Here is a 17,157-nt window from a genome sequence, read left to right as displayed (position 1 = left end):
AAAGCTTTAACCGCCGCTTCTAAAGGGTTAATACCGCACATCGCCGCGATCGGCGATGTGTGGTATTAGCCGCGGGTCCCGGCCGTTGATGAGCGACGGGACCGACGCAATATGATGCGGGATCGCGGCGCGATCCCGCTTCATATCGCGGGAGCCGGCGCAGGACGTAAATATACGTCCTGCGTTGTTAAGGGGTTAAAGGGGTACTCTGCCCCTAGACATCTTATCCCCTATCCGAAGAGATCTTGGCTGCAGTACCCCAGACATCCGTTGCACGAAGCAAACTTCGCTCCGTGCCGGATGACTGGCAATGCGGGGCGAAGGCTCGTGACATCATGGCCAAGCCCCCCCCCCCCCCCCCTCAATGCAAGTCTATGCATGTGGGCATGGCCGTGACGTCACAAGCCTGCGGCACTGCACCCAACGCTCTAAACGAACACCTGTTGCAGAAGGGAGATCACGGGGGTCCCCAGCGGCTATTAAAGGGATACCCAGCCCCTAGACATCTTAACCCCTTTGGATAGGGGATAAGATGTCTAGGGGTGGAGTACCCCTTTAACACTGACAAGGAAAGTGGTGTGAACATAAATATAAAATAAATAAAGTGAGCATTAAATGTATAAAGTGCGTAAATCATTGTCCAAGCCAAAAATCTTTCAGCATTACAACACCGGGTGGGACCAGATGTGCATTGCAGAATTATATATTTTTTATAGGATAAAAATGTTCCAGATGTAGCATCTCATTTATAGTATGACATCATTTGTATACCAGTTCTAGTTTAGACAGGTTCTGCAGCAGTTTCCATACATGAGGTCCAAACTATTCAATGATGTATATATGTCCTCTGATCAAACATTGTCCTGGGCGCTTAGTACAGGAAAATAGGAAAAAGTAATGTAGAGTGGCTGTGCCCTCTAGTGGCGAACACAAGAAAACAGGAAAAGCAGTATTTTAGGTCTACAAATTGTTGATTTGTAGTTTGTAAATGTGACCCAGATCACCCAGACTGTATTTCCCTGTGACTGGGGCTAATACATCAACCACAGATACAGGGAAATCAGCAATAAAATAAACAAACAAATTGTTAAATTTTCCCTTTCATGGCACCATGTATAAACAAAAAAATAAAGATACTACATTTTTCTTTTATGACAAATTAATTATAAACAATATATAAATTTATGAGCAAATGAAAAATTAAATTTTTCATTGTAACGGAACACTGTTCCTAAGATCTGTCAAATGGCAGTGGGGTGTAAATAATCACTGCACCCCTTATTAAATTCTGTGAGGGGTGTAGTTTCCAAAATGGGGTTACATGTGGGGGGGGTCCACTGTTCTAGCACCACGGGGGGCTTTGTAAATGCACATGTCCCCCGACTTCTATTCCAACCAAATTCTCTCTCCAAAAGCCCAATGGTGCTCCTTCTTTTCTGAGCATTGTAGTGCGCCAGCAGAGCACTTGACATCCACACATGGGATATTTCCATACTCAGAAGAAATGTGGTTACAAATTTTTTTTATTTTTTTTGGGGGGGGGGGGGACCCGGCATTTTAGTGAAATTTTTTTTTTTTTTTTTTACACATCCGACTTTAACGAAAAGTCGTCAAACACCTGTGGAGTGTTAAGGCTCAATGTACCCCTTGTTACGTTTCTTGAGGGGTGTAGTTTCCAAAATAGTAGGCCATGTGTTTTTTTTTTTGCTGTTCTGGCACCATAGGGGATTCCTAAATGCGACATGTCCCCCAAAAACCATTTCAGCAAAATTTGCTTTCCAAAAGCCAAATGTGACTCCTTCTCTTCTGAGCATTGTAGTTCGCCCGCAGAGCATTTTACGTCCTAACATGGGGTATTTCCATACTCAGAAGAGCTTGGGTTACAAATTTTGGGGGGCATGTTGTCCTATTACCCCTTGTTAAAATGTAAAGTTTGGGGGAAACCCAGCATTTTAGTAAAAAAAAATTATAATAATTTACACATTCAACTTTAACGAAAAGTTGTCAAACACCTGTGAGGTGTTAAGGCTCACTGTACCCCTTGTTACGTTCTTTGAGAGGTGTAGTTTCCAAAATAGTATGCCATGTGTTTTTTTATTTTTTGTTTTTTTTGCTGTTCTGGCACCATAGGGGCTTCCTAAATGTGAAATGCCCCCCAAAAACCATTTCAGAAAAACTCACTGTCGTTCCTTCCCTTCTGAGAGCTCTAGTGCACCCACAGAGCACTTAACATACACATATGAGGTATTTCCTTACTCGAGAGGAATTGGGTTACAAATTTTAGGAAGATTTCTCTCCTTTTACCCCTTCTAACAATTCAAAAACTAGGTCTACAAGAACATGCGAGTGTAAAAAATAAAGATTTTGAATTTTCTCCTTCACTTTGCTGCTATTCCTGTGAAACACCTAAAGGGTTAACACACTTATTGAATGCCATTTTGAATACTTTAAGGGGTGCCGTTTTTATAATGGGGTCATTTATGGGGTATTTCTAATATGAAGGCCCTTCAAATCCACTTCAAAACTGAACTGGTCCCGGAAAAATTTTTCATCAAATTTTGGAATTTTTCACCAAGAAATGATGCAAGTATCGAGAAAAATTTACCACTAACATGAAGTAGAATATGTCACGAAAAACAAACACGGAATCAGAGTGAAAAGTAAAAGCATCTCAGAGTTATTAATGCTTAAAGTAACAGAGATCAGATTTGCAAAAAAGGGCTGCGTCCTTAAGGTGAAAATTAGCTGCGTCCTTAACCCCTTAAGGACCAAACATTTTTCTGTTTTTGCGCTTTCGTTTTTTCCTCCTTATCTTTAAAAAATCATAACCCTTTCGATTTTGCACCTAAAAATCCATATGAGGGTTTATTTTTTGTGCCACCAATTCTACTTTGTAATGACATCAGTCATTTTACCCCAAAATCTACGGTGAAACGGACAAAAAAATCATTGTGCAACAAATTTGATGAAAGAACACCATTTTGTAAATTTTGGGGGCTTCCATTTCTACTCCGTAAATTTTTTGGTAAAAATTACACTTTATCTTTATTCTGTAGGTCCATATGATTAAAATGATACCCTACTTATATAGTTTTGATTTTGTCGTACTTTTGGAAAAAATCATAACTACACGCACGAAAACTAATACATTTAAAATTGTCCTCTTCTGACCCCTATAACTTTTTTATTTTTCCGCATAAGGGGTGGTATGAGGGCTAAAGTTTTAATCGGTACCATTTTTGTTTTGATCAGACTTTTTGATCGCTTTTTATTCCTTTTTTAATGGTATGAAAAGTGACCAAAAATACGGTATTTTGGACTTTTGAATTTATTTTGCGCGTACGCCATTGACCGTGCGGTTTAATTTACGATACCATATATGTTTATTTTTATTATGGTTATATATTTTTATATGGAATTTGGGAAAAGGGGGTGATTTAAACAATTTTTTTTTTTTTTTTTTTTTTTTTTTTTTTTTTACACTTTTAGTCCCCTTAGGGGACTTTTAGGAGGAATCATTTGATTCCTCATACAGATCAATGGGATTACATACAATCCCATTGATCAGTGTGCTCTGTGCTCGATTGATAAAGCCTGGCCCTGCCAGGCTCTATCATACTGAGCACCGGAGCCTCCGCAGCAGGAGAGGTAAGCCTTCAGGCTACCTCAGTAGTGGATCGCTCCCCCCCCCCCCCCCCCCCCCACAATCGCACTGCGGGGGGGGGGGCAATCCACTTCACCTGACCACCAGGGTCTGTATACAGGCACCTTTAGACGCTGCTGTAAATTTTGACAGCGGAGATCTAAAGGGTTAATAGTCGCCCGCGGCCACAGGAATAAGTTGGGGGCCGGTTGGTATGACGCTGGCTCGAGTCGGGAGCCTGCATCATACCCCGTTAACGGCCATTGGACGAGCATAGACGTCCATGGTCGTTAACGGGTTAATAAGGTACTCCACTGGCCAGTGTTCCGGCTGTGTTTGGAACATTTAGTTCTGAACGCTGTGCGTGCGCTGCAAGGGTCGGCCACACCCTCTCGTGACGTTAGGCATTGCCCCCTCAATGCAAGTCTATGGAAGGGGGCGTGACGGCCACCACAACCCCTCCCATAGACTTGCATTGAGGGGGTTTGGCGTGACGTCACAAGGGGGCGTGCCTGTCTTATTTTTTTACTTTTTGTATGTTGCAGGTCCTTTTCTGCCTATTTACCCTCAGACAGAGTTTGCCCTACTTAATCTCCAAAATTGATCAATAACATGGCGTGCCCCAAGTTGGAATAACAGAGAGCTGCCGCATCTGTCTGTTAAGGCACATGCACCAACCTTCAGACTAAATGCAGCTCACCTGTTACCAAGCTGTCTATCCCACAGCGTTTTCAATACCTAGGCCAGTGTTTCAACCAGTGTGCCTCCAGCTGTTGCAAAACTACAACTCCCAGCAAGCCCAGACAGCCAAAGCATGCTGGAAGTTAGTTTTGAAACAGCTGGAGACACTGATTGGGAGACACTGGCCTAGGCCATTGTGGCTATGATTGTCACCGCTCCCTGGTCTCAAAACCTGGGGCTCTCACTTTGCCCTCTCTAGTTTATTAGGTGAGCGATAATTTAAAGGACATCTGCAGCGTGATTAACACTTATCCCCTATCCACAGGATAGGGGATAAGTGTTTGATCGCGGGGGGGGGGGGGGGGGGGTCCGACCGCTGGGACCCCCTGTGATCTCCTGTACGGGGCCGCAGCTGTCCCGTGCAGGGGGCGTGCCAGCCGCAGCATGACGTTGCAGCCGGCACGCCTCCTTCATACATCTCTATGGGAGAGGCGGGGAGGCTGCGTTCGTGCCTCCCCTCATCCCCCATAGAACTGTATGGGGACGGGGAGGAGACGGGGCGTCACCGTCGACCTCTAGGTCGACGCTACGTCACCATGAGCGCTAATGGCGGCGCCCCGTTAGGGAGATCGAGGGGGGGTCCCAGCGGTCGGACCCCCGCAATCAAACATTTATCCCCCCTGTGGATAGGGGATAAGTGTCATATCGCTGCAGTTGTCCTTTAAGCCGATTTGGCTCATAGAGCAACCCAAATACATGAATACTCTCTCCAGCTGGTTGTTAAAAAATACAAAGATAGCCGTGGTGTCTCCAGCTGTTGCCAAATATGAAATAAAATTTAACATGAGAATACTAGCTTGTTTGGCATGTCCTAATGTACATAATAATATATTAATCTTAGTTAAGAATAATGTACTGTATTGATTTATTAGATGATCTGATTTGGTCACACAACTCTGCTTTGTGCTTATGGGGAGATTTATTTAAACCTGTCCAGAGGTAAAGTTGCTGAGTTGTCCATAGAAACCGTCTGTTTAACTTTCTGGCACAAGTTGATTTGGAAAAAAAAAAAAGTTTTCCACGGGAGTACTCCTTTAACCCTTCCAATTTCCTTACTGTCTGACCACAGTGCTCTCTGCTGACACCTCTGTCCATTTTAGGAACTGTCCAGGGTAGGAGAAACTCACCATATCAAACCTATCCTGCTCCGGACAGTTCCTAAAATGGACAGAGGTGTCAACAGAGAGCACTGTGGTCTGACAGAAAGGAAATTAAAAAAGAAAAGAACTTCCTGTGGAGCATACAGCAGCTGATAAGTACTGGAAGGATTAAGATTTTTAAATAGAAGTCATTTACAAATCTGTTAAACTTTACGGCACCAGTAGGTTAAAAAAAATAAAAAGGTTTTCCAGGGTCCATACTGGAAAGCCATTGACTTAAATGGGTGTGAAGCAAATATGCAATAGTGGAGGATTTGCAAGTTTTCTTTGAAGTCAAAGGGTTATAAAATCATTGAATTCTCTACATGTGAATGATCGCATAGGATACCTTCACACATTGGGATATGTTCACAAAGGACTGATATGCTGCAGATTTTGACTTCCCTACAGTTATTAATTGTGGAAACGCCACAACAAATCTGAAGCATTTTAGTCCTGTGTGAACATATCCAAAGCCATCATTGGAAGTTGTAGTTTTGCAACCACAGGTCTTGGAACAAGTTGCTCTATTGCTAATCATGGCAGCTTCCCAAAACAAAGATGGAAGACACACTGCCTTTTGTCATATAAAGACCTTTTTTTTTTTTCATACAGCCGCCATTTTGACGAAGCCTAAAACTAACTATAACAAAAAAAATAAGAAATACAGTGAGTGACCCCAGAGCATGGCTATAATCACTGCTGTGAAGATACTCATCACTATATCAGTATTTTAGCTAGACACCTCATTATACTTATCGTAGTCATTGCCTTTAGGAGACACCGACGTGGAGAACGCTTCTACCTCTAGTGTTTAAACTTCCCGGAGTGACGTGAAGGAGGGCGTGCGTCACGTGATCAGCGGCGGAGGTCGGCGTGCTCTCTAAAATCCGCAAAGAGGTAAACGCTTGTCATGCCGGGTGTCCTGCGGGAGATACCATTGTCGGTGTTATATCTAGGGGGGGCATGCTGCTCCTTGCAGTTCATCTCTACCTTTGGGTTAAAGTATTAATGTGGTCAGACTGGGGGGTTAACCCAGGTAGATGTCAGGGATGAGATCACGTGCACGTCCATGTAGCAGTGTTTCCCAACCGGTGCGGCAGTCAGGGCATGCTGGGAGTTGTAGTTTTGCATCACCTGGAGAGCTGCTGGTTGGGAAACAATGCTAAATAATAGCCAATAACAGAAAGAAAGAAAAAAAAAAGTCTTCATGCAGAGTTATGAGAGACATGACAGGTTTACAAACACCATTTCATGAGGATCACATGATGGAGGATGTTGTCCTGTCCTCCTTATACAGTCCTGGAGCTAAGTTTGCTGCTGGCACCCCAGGAAGTGCACTTGTGTGTGTAGATCAGTGTTTCCCAACCAGGGTGCCTCTAGGTGTTGCAAAACTACAACTCCCAGCATGCCTGGACAGCCTTCGGCTGTCCAGGCATGCTGGGAGTTGTAGTTTTGCAACATCTGGAGGCACCCCCGTTGGGAAACACATATATATGATACCTGTACCCCAATACAGCACCCTAAGTGAGGCCGAATTCACACAGTCTGTCAGTGTATGTTTCTCTGTGTTTATAGACGTTTCCTGGGGCGGACTATACAAGAAGATCCCCTGGTAGCGGCAAAGAGGAGGGTAAGAGACCTCCAACCGCCATTTTCCCTCATCAGACCCCAAAGTCATGCTGAGGCTGGTCCGTTGAGTGCCCCCCCTCCCAAAGCCCCACAACTGCTTAAGATGCTGTGATCAGCACTAATCGTGGCATCTAAAGGGGTTATCCAGGGAGAAGAAAAAAATTTTTATATATCAACTGGCTCCAGAAAGTTAAACAGATTTGTAATTTAGAAAAAATATATATAGTTGATAAGACAACTAGATACCAGTCCTCAAGGTATATGTGAAGGTATAGTAGAGAGTAGAGAATAGAAAGTGATCCAGATAACAATTAAATATATTTATTAGGAAGTATATGGTGGTCACTGGTATAAGATATCCATGCAGGGCCCTTGCATAGGACACAGACAAGGGCCCTGCATGCAATATACTGTTTTATTATAATTCAATATTACGCTGTGTCTGTGTCCTATGCAAGGGCCCTGCATGGATATCTGATACCAGTGACCACCATATACTTCCTAATAAATATATTTAATTGTTATCTGGATCACTTTCTATTCTCTACTCTCTACTATACCTTCACATATACCTTGAGGACTGGTATCTAGTTGTCTTATCAACTATATATATTTTTTTCTGCATTTTTAGACCTTTGGGTGAAGGTAACACCAGTTCACCTCAGGTATATGTTCTCACTGAGTGAGCTACACTATCTTTTATATTGATTTGTAATTTACTTCTATTAAAAAGTCGTAATCCTTTCAGTACTTATAAGCTGCTGAAGTTGAGTTGTTCTTTTCTGTCTAAGTGCTCTCTGATGACACCTGTCTCGGGAACCGCCCAGTTTAGAAGCAAATCCCCATAGCAAACCTCTTCTACTCTGTGCAGTTCCCGAGACAGACAGAGATGTCAGCAGAGAGCACTGTTGCCAGACAGAATACAACAACTCAACTTCAGCAGCTGATAATTATTGAAAGGACTAAGATTTTTTTTAATAGAAGTCATTTACAAATCTGTTTAACTTTCTGGAGCCAGTTGAGATAGATATATATATATATATATATATATATATATATATATATATATACACAGTGACCCCCCCCCCCCAACCTACGATGGCCCAGACATACGATAATTTCAACATGTGATGGCCTCTGAGAGTTGAAGGCAGCATCAACATGCGATACTTTTGTATGTCGGGGCCATCGCATAAACGGCTCTCCGGCAGCGCAGACTGCTTCAGCTGCCACCGGATAGCTGTTTACTGTGCCCTGTGTGGTCCGCTGACGATCCCTTACCTGTCCTCTGGGGTCCGGCGCGTCCTCTTCGGGATCCCCTCCATCGTAGTCATCACGTCGCTTCGCACACCGTCCCGTCATCCAATAGGAGCGGCGTGCGTAGCGACGTGATGGCGGCGACAGAGAGCGAGGATGCAGGGGAAGAAGAGGCCTTGCCGGAGCGTCGGGGACACCTCGGGGACGCAGTGACAGCGATGGAAGGCGACATCCAGGGCAGTGACGATCCAGAGCGGCGGGGACACATGAGTACAACCTCCAATACCAGTGGTCTTCAACCTGCAGACCTCCAGATGTTGCAAAACTACAACTCCCAGCATGCCCGGACAGCCGTTGGCTGTCTGGGCATGCTGGGTGTTGTAGTTTTGCAACATCTGGAGGTCCGCATGTTGTAGACCACTGTCCTATACTTTACATTGCACGGATCCCTCAACATACGATGGTTTCAACAAACGATGGTCCGTCTGGAATGGATTACCATCGTGTGTTGAGGGACCAATGGGGGGACATGTATCAAAGATTTGACCCCTGTTTTGTGTGTATTTTTTTGCGCAAAATTTTGCGCAAGCCCTTTTTTTGCGCAATTTTTTTGCGCACGTTTTGGTAGAGCATGTCCTCCAGATGTGGCTGAATCAGGGTACCTTGGAGTGACATCTATAGTACACATGGATTTATTAACTGCGTACTTTTTTTTTACACCAAAAATTTTGCCGCAAGAGCTGTTTTTTTTTGCGCAAGTATAAGCCATCTTGGACTTAACGTAGCAAGATGCTATAAATCATTGATTCTATTTTCCAAAGAGTGGATTGAGGAGATTACTATATTTACCCGCAATTTATGAAGCTCATTGCACTTGATTGATAAATTTAGCGCTTCTGCTCATAATTTAGAATTCGGGAAAAGGGGTAAAATGCTTCTACCATACACAAATAATGATACATGTCCCCCATTGTGTATGTATATATATATATATATATATATATATATATATATATATATATAAAAGTTTTTCCTGGGATACCCCTTTAATGGTGAAGTATGATCGCTGATGTCTGTCTTTACCAGTGAGGTCCTTGTTGTCTATGAAGCGAGGGCAGCTCTTTTGATCTCGCTTCATGTGCGTGACTAAATGTACATCATGGTGCGCTAAGTACCGGGGCACCATGACGTATTTCCGGTTAAAATTATTATTTATAAAAAAAATGTTATGCAATGGTCCTATGCTGCCTAATAACACACACGAAATGTTATCCTGAGCCTCCGGTATTAGTTGCCTGATCCCCGACAAACTTAGTTAGGGTGGGTTCACATCACATTTTGTCCCATACGAAAGCGCATACGGCAGGGGGGAGCTAAAACCTCACGCTCCCGTATGTAATTCATTTCAATGAGCCGGCCGGAGTGAGACGCTGACTTCGGCCGGCTCATTTTTGCTCCATATGCGGTTTTCCCACCGCACCTAAAATCATGGTCGACTACGATTTTAGGTCCGGTGGAAAACCGCATACGGAGCAAAAATGAGCCGACCGGAGTCAGCGTCTCACTCCGGCCGGCTCATTGAAATGAATTACATACGGGAGCGTGAGGTTTTAGCTCCCCCTGCCATATGCGCTCCCGTAAGGGACAAAACGTGATGAGAACCCAACCTTACAGACATGTCGTAGCCGCTCAGCCAATCACCTTCCTCAGCAATGCCCCGCCTCAGGCAGTGATTGGCTGTGCGGTGCTGCTATGTGACATCTGCAGCTTCATGAAGGGGAAGTTTGGCAGAGACTGAATAAATATGTAGAAGATTTTTTTTTGTGTTTTATTAGGCAGTCTGGGCGCATATAAAAATAAATGACTGAATATCCCTTTTGTGTCCATTTGACATAGGGTGCATTTCCATCACATGTTCTTTCTCCGTCAGTTGACCTCCTGCCATCTCCCCACCGGACCTGTGCCATCACAGCTCAGTGTCAGATTATATAAGGACAAATCCGAATAGTAGAAAGAGAGACCGATGCACTCACCACTTCAGTTGCTTAATTCTTCTTTATTAACGAAAGCATTCGTTACAAAACCAGACCACGGTGCAGGGAGAGGACCGGCGACGCGGTGTTCAGCGGGCTACGGAACCATCTCGCACTAACAAGTGCTTCTTAAGGGTCCCATTGATGCATCCGGTCTGTTAGTTTTCCGCTCCTCTAATGCCGTATCACTACGTCGCCGTCGCCCTCAGCCGCTGTCATCACGTCGCCACCTCTATTGGATGAAGGGGCGGCGTGAGCGGCAAAGTGATGACGGCAACATGATGATGATGATGATGATGACAGAGAGCAACGGTTGCAGGGCAACGGCAGTAGTGGAGCTGCAAAATGACGAGCCGCGGCAGGGACATTAACCCCTTAAGGACGCAGGACGTAAATGTACGTCCTGGTGCGGTGTTACTTAACGCACGAGGACGTACATTTACGTCCTGTGCATAACCACGGGCATCGGAGCGATGCCCGTGTCATGCGCGGCTGATCCCGGCTGCTGATCGCAGCCAGGGACCCGCCGGCAATGGCCGACGCCCGGGATCTCGCGGGCGTCCGCCATTAACCCCTCAGGTGCCGGGATCAATACAGATCCCAGCATCTGCGGCAGTGCGCGATTTGAATGAATGATCGGATCGCCCGCAGCGCTGCTGCGGGGATCCGATCATTCAGAACGCTGCACTGAGGTCCCCTCACCTTCCTCCATCTGGCTCCCGGCATCTCCTGCTCTGGTCTGAGATCGAGCAGACCAGAGCAGAAGATAGCCGATAACACTGATCTGTTCTATGTCCTATACATAGAACAGATCAGTATTAGCAATCATGGTATTGCTATGAATAGTCCCCTATGGGGACTATTCAAGTGTAAAAAAAAAAATTTGAAAAATCCCCTCCCCCAATAAAAAAGTAAAACGTCAGTTTTTTCCCATTTTACCCCCAAAAAGCGTAAAAAAAAAATTTTATAGACATATTTGGTATCGCCGTGTGCGTAAATGTCCGAACTATTAAAATAAAATGTTAATGATCCCGTACGGTGAACGGCGTGAACGAAAAAAAAAAAAAAGTCCAAAATTGATACTTTTTTAACACATTTTATTAAAAAAATTTATAAAAAATTTATTAAAAGTTTTTTATATGCAAATGTGGTATCAAAAAAAAGTACAGATCATGGCGCAAAAAATGTGCCCCCATACTGCCGCTTATACGGAAAAATAACAAAGTTAGAGGTCATCAAAATAAAGCGATTATAAACATACTAATTTGGTTAAAAAGTTTGTGATTTTTTTTAAGCGCAACAATAATATAAAAGTATGTAATAATGGGTATCATTTTTATCGTATTGACCCTCAGAATAAAGAACACACGTCATTTTTACCATAAATTGTACGGCTTGAAAACGAAACCTTCCAAAATTAGCAAAATTGCGTTTTTCGTTTTAATTTCCCCACAAAAATAGTGTTTTTTGGTTGCGCCATACATTTTATGATATAATGAGTGATGTCATTACAAAGGACAACTGGTCGCGCAAAAACAAGCCCTCATACTAGTCTGTGGATGAAAATATAAAAGAGTTATGATTTTTAGAAGGCGAGGAGGAAAAAATGAAAACGTAAAAATTAAATTGTCTGAGTCCTTAAGGCCAAAATGGGCTGAGTCCTTAAGGGGTTAAACGGCTATCCGGCGGCAGCTGAAGCTGTCAGCGCTGCCGGATAGCCGTTTTTTCGGTTGCACTGACACACAGAAGCATCGTATGTTTAAATGATTATATGTCGGGCCATCGTATGTCAGGGGATCACTGTATTTACTAAAACAGATATGTCAGGAAAGGCCACAGGCCCTCTTTAAATGGGGTTTAACAACCAAAAACTTTTTAAGGCCCATCAATAGTCAATCAGCATTGTGTCGGCACTCGGCACTGAAATGGCACCAGAAATAAACAGTGTATGGGGGCCAGAAGCCTACATGCGTTTTTTTGTAGCGGTGCTGCTGTTGAGCAACTACAGAGCAGCTCCCATTGACGTTAATGTGATGATCATATGCTCTGGCATAACATATGGACAGGGTTTCATTACTTATAGTGTTAAATCCAATGAGCCATGTTCAGAAGCTTTTTAAAGGAAACCGGTCACCCATTCACCCGCACTGTAACCCGATGCATCCAGGTTATAGTGCGGATGAACAGGAGCCTGATGCGGGGTGTGGGAGCAGGGCCGCTGGCTAGATTTAAATATTCATAAGCACCGGTCACATGAGCGCTCAGTAGGCACAAGCGCTCACGTGTCCAGCGCTGATAAATGTTTAAATCCAGCTGGCGGGCCGCCTCAAAGCGCAAGTCAACGCTGGAAGAGGGGGACCTTCGGAGGATCGGGTCTCCGGACTGCAGGTATGTATTGTAGTCCGAGACCCCGCATCGGGCTCCTGTTCACCCACACTAAAACCCAGTGTATCGGGTTACAGTGCGGGTGAACGGGTGACCGTCTTTGAAAGGTTTCTGTACTGTAGAAGCCTCTCTATATACTGGGTTGCTTCGCTTTAATCAGTCGATTAAATGGGAATGAATAGAACAGAAGAGTTAAGTATGTGATCGTTGGGGGAATATGAATAATCAGTCAGTTTCCATAAAATAATTTTTTTTATTTTCCCCCTTGTAGGAAAATGAACAGGAATATCTTACAGCGGATAGAACAAGTCGTCCAGATCCACAATGTTTGCCGACAGATGAATATCCCTTGCCTCAGAAATCTGTCCACCAGGCAATGGAGACCTGTACAGATCCCTTCTCATTCCTTGGCTGCCGTTCAGCATTGTCCTCAAACAAATGTATTCCTGAAGACAACAACACAGCAATGCAGGTTCTTATCTGCCAAGAAGGTACTAACTCCTGTGTCCCAAAGAATTATTCCTATGCCCTATAGTGCGTAATGCACTGGTCTTCACGTTAGGTTGGTACTTGTACAGTAAGGTGTCTACATCTGGTGCACTTTAGGTGACTAGTAGAATTTTGTGGTCTTTTTAGCTTGTGAACTATAAAAATTTCTAAAGACATACATTAAAGGGGTATTCTGGGGAACTCAACGTATCCCTTATTTACAGGATAAGTGTCTGATTGCTGGGTGTTACCACTGGGGCCCAGCGGTCACCCACCACCCTAGTAGGGCTCCTACCCCCCACCCTAGGAGATGAGTGACAGCTGGCTCAGCCCCATGCAGGAGATCGGAGGTCCCAGTGGTCAGACCCCTGTGATTTGACACTTATCCCGTATCCTGTGGATAGCAGAAAGGTTAAGATCTCTGGAATACTCCTTAAAGGGGTATTTTCACATTTTCAGGTGGTCTTTTTTATAGTTAGAAACTTTGACTCTGGTTTTATTATTTAAAAGGAGAAGGTGCAAAAGAAAGAGAAGCTGAAGCCAATCAAAGTGAAAGAGCAGAAGAAAGTGGTAGAAGTGTGGCACGGCATGACCATTCGTGAACTGGCCAAAGCCATGGACAGAGACATCGGTGAGTTTCTCCTGTGTGCTTCACATGTCCAGGACAGAGTTTTAACCCCCTGGAAATAAACACTGAAAAGTCTTATTGAACATCAACAAGCAGAGAACGTGAAACTAGTTGATACAGGAATTAATACAGAAAGCATATTGGCAAACTGTAAATCTCTTCATTATATAACACTTATTTGCAGAAACATAATACCACAAAATTGTATTAGTTACATATTTCCACATAGTTCACTAACAGTGAATGCCAAAAATATGCATAATAATTACTGGGAGTGATTGTATGCTCTTGTTCATATGTCTCATAACCCCTGAAGACGTGGTTAGAACCACGAAACATGTGGGGGAGACATATTGTTGTGGTTTTATGTCAGCTTAGGTCCCTTTATAAAACGTACTGCAGACGTTAGTATATCATTAGTTACTCCATATAGGAGAACTGGAACTTATTATCGCAGGGACTATGCTGGTAGTTTTAATTCACTTTTTTGGACCTTTTAATTATAACCAATAAAAGTAATGTTTTAATAATAACACTAATCCTATTAGAGGGGGAATTTGTTTGGTGTTTTATACCCCGTCACCTTTTGGTGATTGGGGTTTGGTTATTAGTTGTTTATCAACCCCTCCCCTCTCTGGGCGTTTTTTGTTAATCTCTATTCTCTTGTTAGCACTAGAGATGAGCGAATTTACAGTAAATTTGATTCGTCACGAACTTCTCGGCTCGGCAGTCGATGACTTTTCCTGCGTAAATTAGTTCAGCCTTCAGGTGCTCCGGTGGGCTGGAAAAGGTGGATACATTCCTAGGAAAGAGTCTCCTAGGACTGTATCCACCTTTTTCAGCCCACGGGAGCACCTGAAAGCTGAACTAATTTATACAGGAAAAGTCATCAACTGCCGAGCCGAGAATCAAATTTACTGTAAGTTCGCTCATCTTAGCACCTTTTTATACATTTAGTTTTGCAACATACCTGAATACATTGGTTGAGCGCAGGATGGATCTTGTCTGAGGCTTAGATTCTATTCTTAGTAATATAAAAAAATATATATATTGGGAACCCAATTTAATTTAAAATTGTCTTTTAAATCTATGTAGAAGAGCAGACATCCTTCTTATGATCCAAATGCCAAAAATAGAACAATATTTATACCTTTGCAGGGATAGTATTTATCCTGGTCATTTTCTAATGTTATTTTTCAGATGACGTTTACGAAAGTCTCATGTACTCGGACTTTGAAGTAGACGACTTAAAACCATCCTCCTCCCTCACTGCAGAGATGATTAAGGCGACCATAAAGAAGTCTGGGATGAAGTACGTGTACATGGAGAAGAAAGTAGAAAAAGTCATGGAAAATAAAAATGCTGTGAAAAGGTATACAAGTACGAAAAGTAATGTATAAACATTGTCTGTGTCTGTTCTTTCTTTAGGTAGTTTTCTGCTCACTAACTTTTGTTTTAAATTGTGTGGTTGTCTGAAGGCCAAGATAGGAGGTTCAGGGAAGATTTCTTTTAGCATCTCATCTTCTGCCAATATTGGCTGCAGGTCCTTGATAATTTTTCGTATTTCTTCAATGGCCGGATTGTATGTGGCTACCAGTGGTACGTGTGGTGATGGTTGTATCTCTCTGTATTGTAGCAGGTGTTCCCGTGGTGTTTGAAGGGCGGAGTGTGTTTTCCTATTTATTATCCTTTTTGTTTGAATTTCTCAGACAGTTTTTGTAGGTGCAGGTCTCTGTCTTCAGGGTTGGAGCAGATGCGATGGTACCTGGTGGCTTGGCTGTATATGATGCCTTTCTTTGTGTGTGATGGATGGAAACTGGATTTATGTAGATAGCTGGATCGGTCTGTGGGTTTTCTGTATACAGATGCCTGTATTGTGTCCTTGTTTATAGTTACAGTAGTGTCCAGGAAGTTCACACTTTCTGTAGAGAAGTCCATTTTGAGTTTGATAGATGGATTGAATGTGTTAAATCCAATAAAAAAGGTATTACAAGATACTGCAACATTTTTTGATTTGCATCTGCATCACTGGACTAATACGGCTACTCAAATTTACTACATTATGATCAGACCAGGTTGGAAGAGAGACTTTCCTTGTGACAGATTATCTTCTTTTACTTTCTGAACTTCAGTTCTTAGAAATAAGTCTGCACATACAACCATGTCACTAAGAATTATAATTTTGTTAAATCATTTGTTCAATATCCAGAGGTCCTGCAGACCCTTCTCTACTGGTGCCCAGACATCCTGTAGTTACTATAATGGGACATGTTGATCACGGAAAAACAACATTGCTTGACCAACTGAGGAAATCCCAGATTGCTGCAATGGAGGCCGGTGGTATCACCCAGCACATCGGAGCATTCAGCGGTGAGGCTTGCTTATACTTGCTACAAGCATGTAATGTAGATGTACTGTTTAGAGAGCATTTCCCCTTGGTATATAATACTAGTATGGACAATATAATATAAGGAAATTATTATTATTATTATGAGCTTTTCTTGTTTTTGCTTGTAATGAATTTTTCCATTTTTGTTTGCTAGTCTGTTTAGCTTCAGGAGACAAGATCACTTTTCTTGACACTCCTGGACACGCAGCCTTTTCAGCAATGCGGGAGAGAGGTGCTAACGTCACTGATATTGTTATACTGGTAGTAGCAGCAGAGGATGGTGTAATGAAACAAACCATTGAGTCCATCCAACACGCCAAGAATGCCAGAGGTAAGTTAAAATACTTTGCTCGGGTTGCACATCTCAAGATATTTTTATGAGAATTCAGCCTGATACCTCATGATATCAGAATATGATAGGCTGCGGGTTCTGGAAATGTATCTCTGCTCATTGTACCATATTTTGTGCACTTTCAATGTACAGAACACCACTGGGTATTAAATGCGTGCATAGGGCTGGGCGGTATGACTAAATGTGTGTATCGCTGTATTTTTAAAACTTTTGGCGGTTCCACGGTATATAACAGTATTTCCTAGACCCCCCCCCCATATTAATTATCAGCCCACATCCCCATCAGGGTACTACTCACATATGTCACCTGCATGCGCTGCCCTCCTCGTCTTGTTTGTTGCGGCCGCCGGCGCTCTACACTGTGCGGTAGCCCTATGCCCGGGCTGCAGAAGGTAAACAAAATAAACTTTAACGCACCTACGTCAGCCTTAACGGGAACGTCGTCGACGGGAACGTCGGAGAGCCGTCA

At 43.2% G+C, this 17,157-nt stretch overlaps 1 protein-coding gene across 6 annotated transcripts in view; it reads left to right on the top strand.

The window, feature by feature from the left end:
- MTIF2 (mitochondrial translational initiation factor 2) overlaps positions 1–17,157 on the top strand; it is a 66,752-nt gene that overhangs the window by 12,768 nt on the left and 36,827 nt on the right. The window contains exons 2-8 of one of the 6 annotated variants that reach the window (XM_056567777.1): positions 6,301–6,423; positions 7,102–7,156; positions 13,102–13,321; positions 13,830–13,950; positions 15,148–15,319; positions 16,157–16,317; positions 16,491–16,667. In XM_056567777.1, coding sequence (XP_056423752.1) covers positions 13,106–13,321; positions 13,830–13,950; positions 15,148–15,319; positions 16,157–16,317; positions 16,491–16,667 — 847 coding nt within the window. In that variant the 5' untranslated portion in view covers positions 6,301–6,423; positions 7,102–7,156; positions 13,102–13,105. Of the gene's footprint in view, positions 1–6,300; positions 6,424–7,101; positions 7,157–13,101; positions 13,322–13,829; positions 13,951–15,147; positions 15,320–16,156; positions 16,318–16,490; positions 16,668–17,157 lie in introns of those variants that run through there. The other 5 variants (XM_056567779.1, XM_056567776.1, XM_056567780.1 and 2 more) reach the window with 5 other exon arrangements.

Source organism: Hyla sarda, chromosome 3 (assembly GCF_029499605.1).
Source record: "Hyla sarda isolate aHylSar1 chromosome 3, aHylSar1.hap1, whole genome shotgun sequence".
In the NCBI taxonomy this organism is placed as follows: domain Eukaryota; kingdom Metazoa; phylum Chordata; class Amphibia; order Anura; family Hylidae; genus Hyla; species Hyla sarda.
Note: the sequence above shows the minus strand (reverse complement) of the source record. Positions and strands in the feature narration are given on the sequence as shown.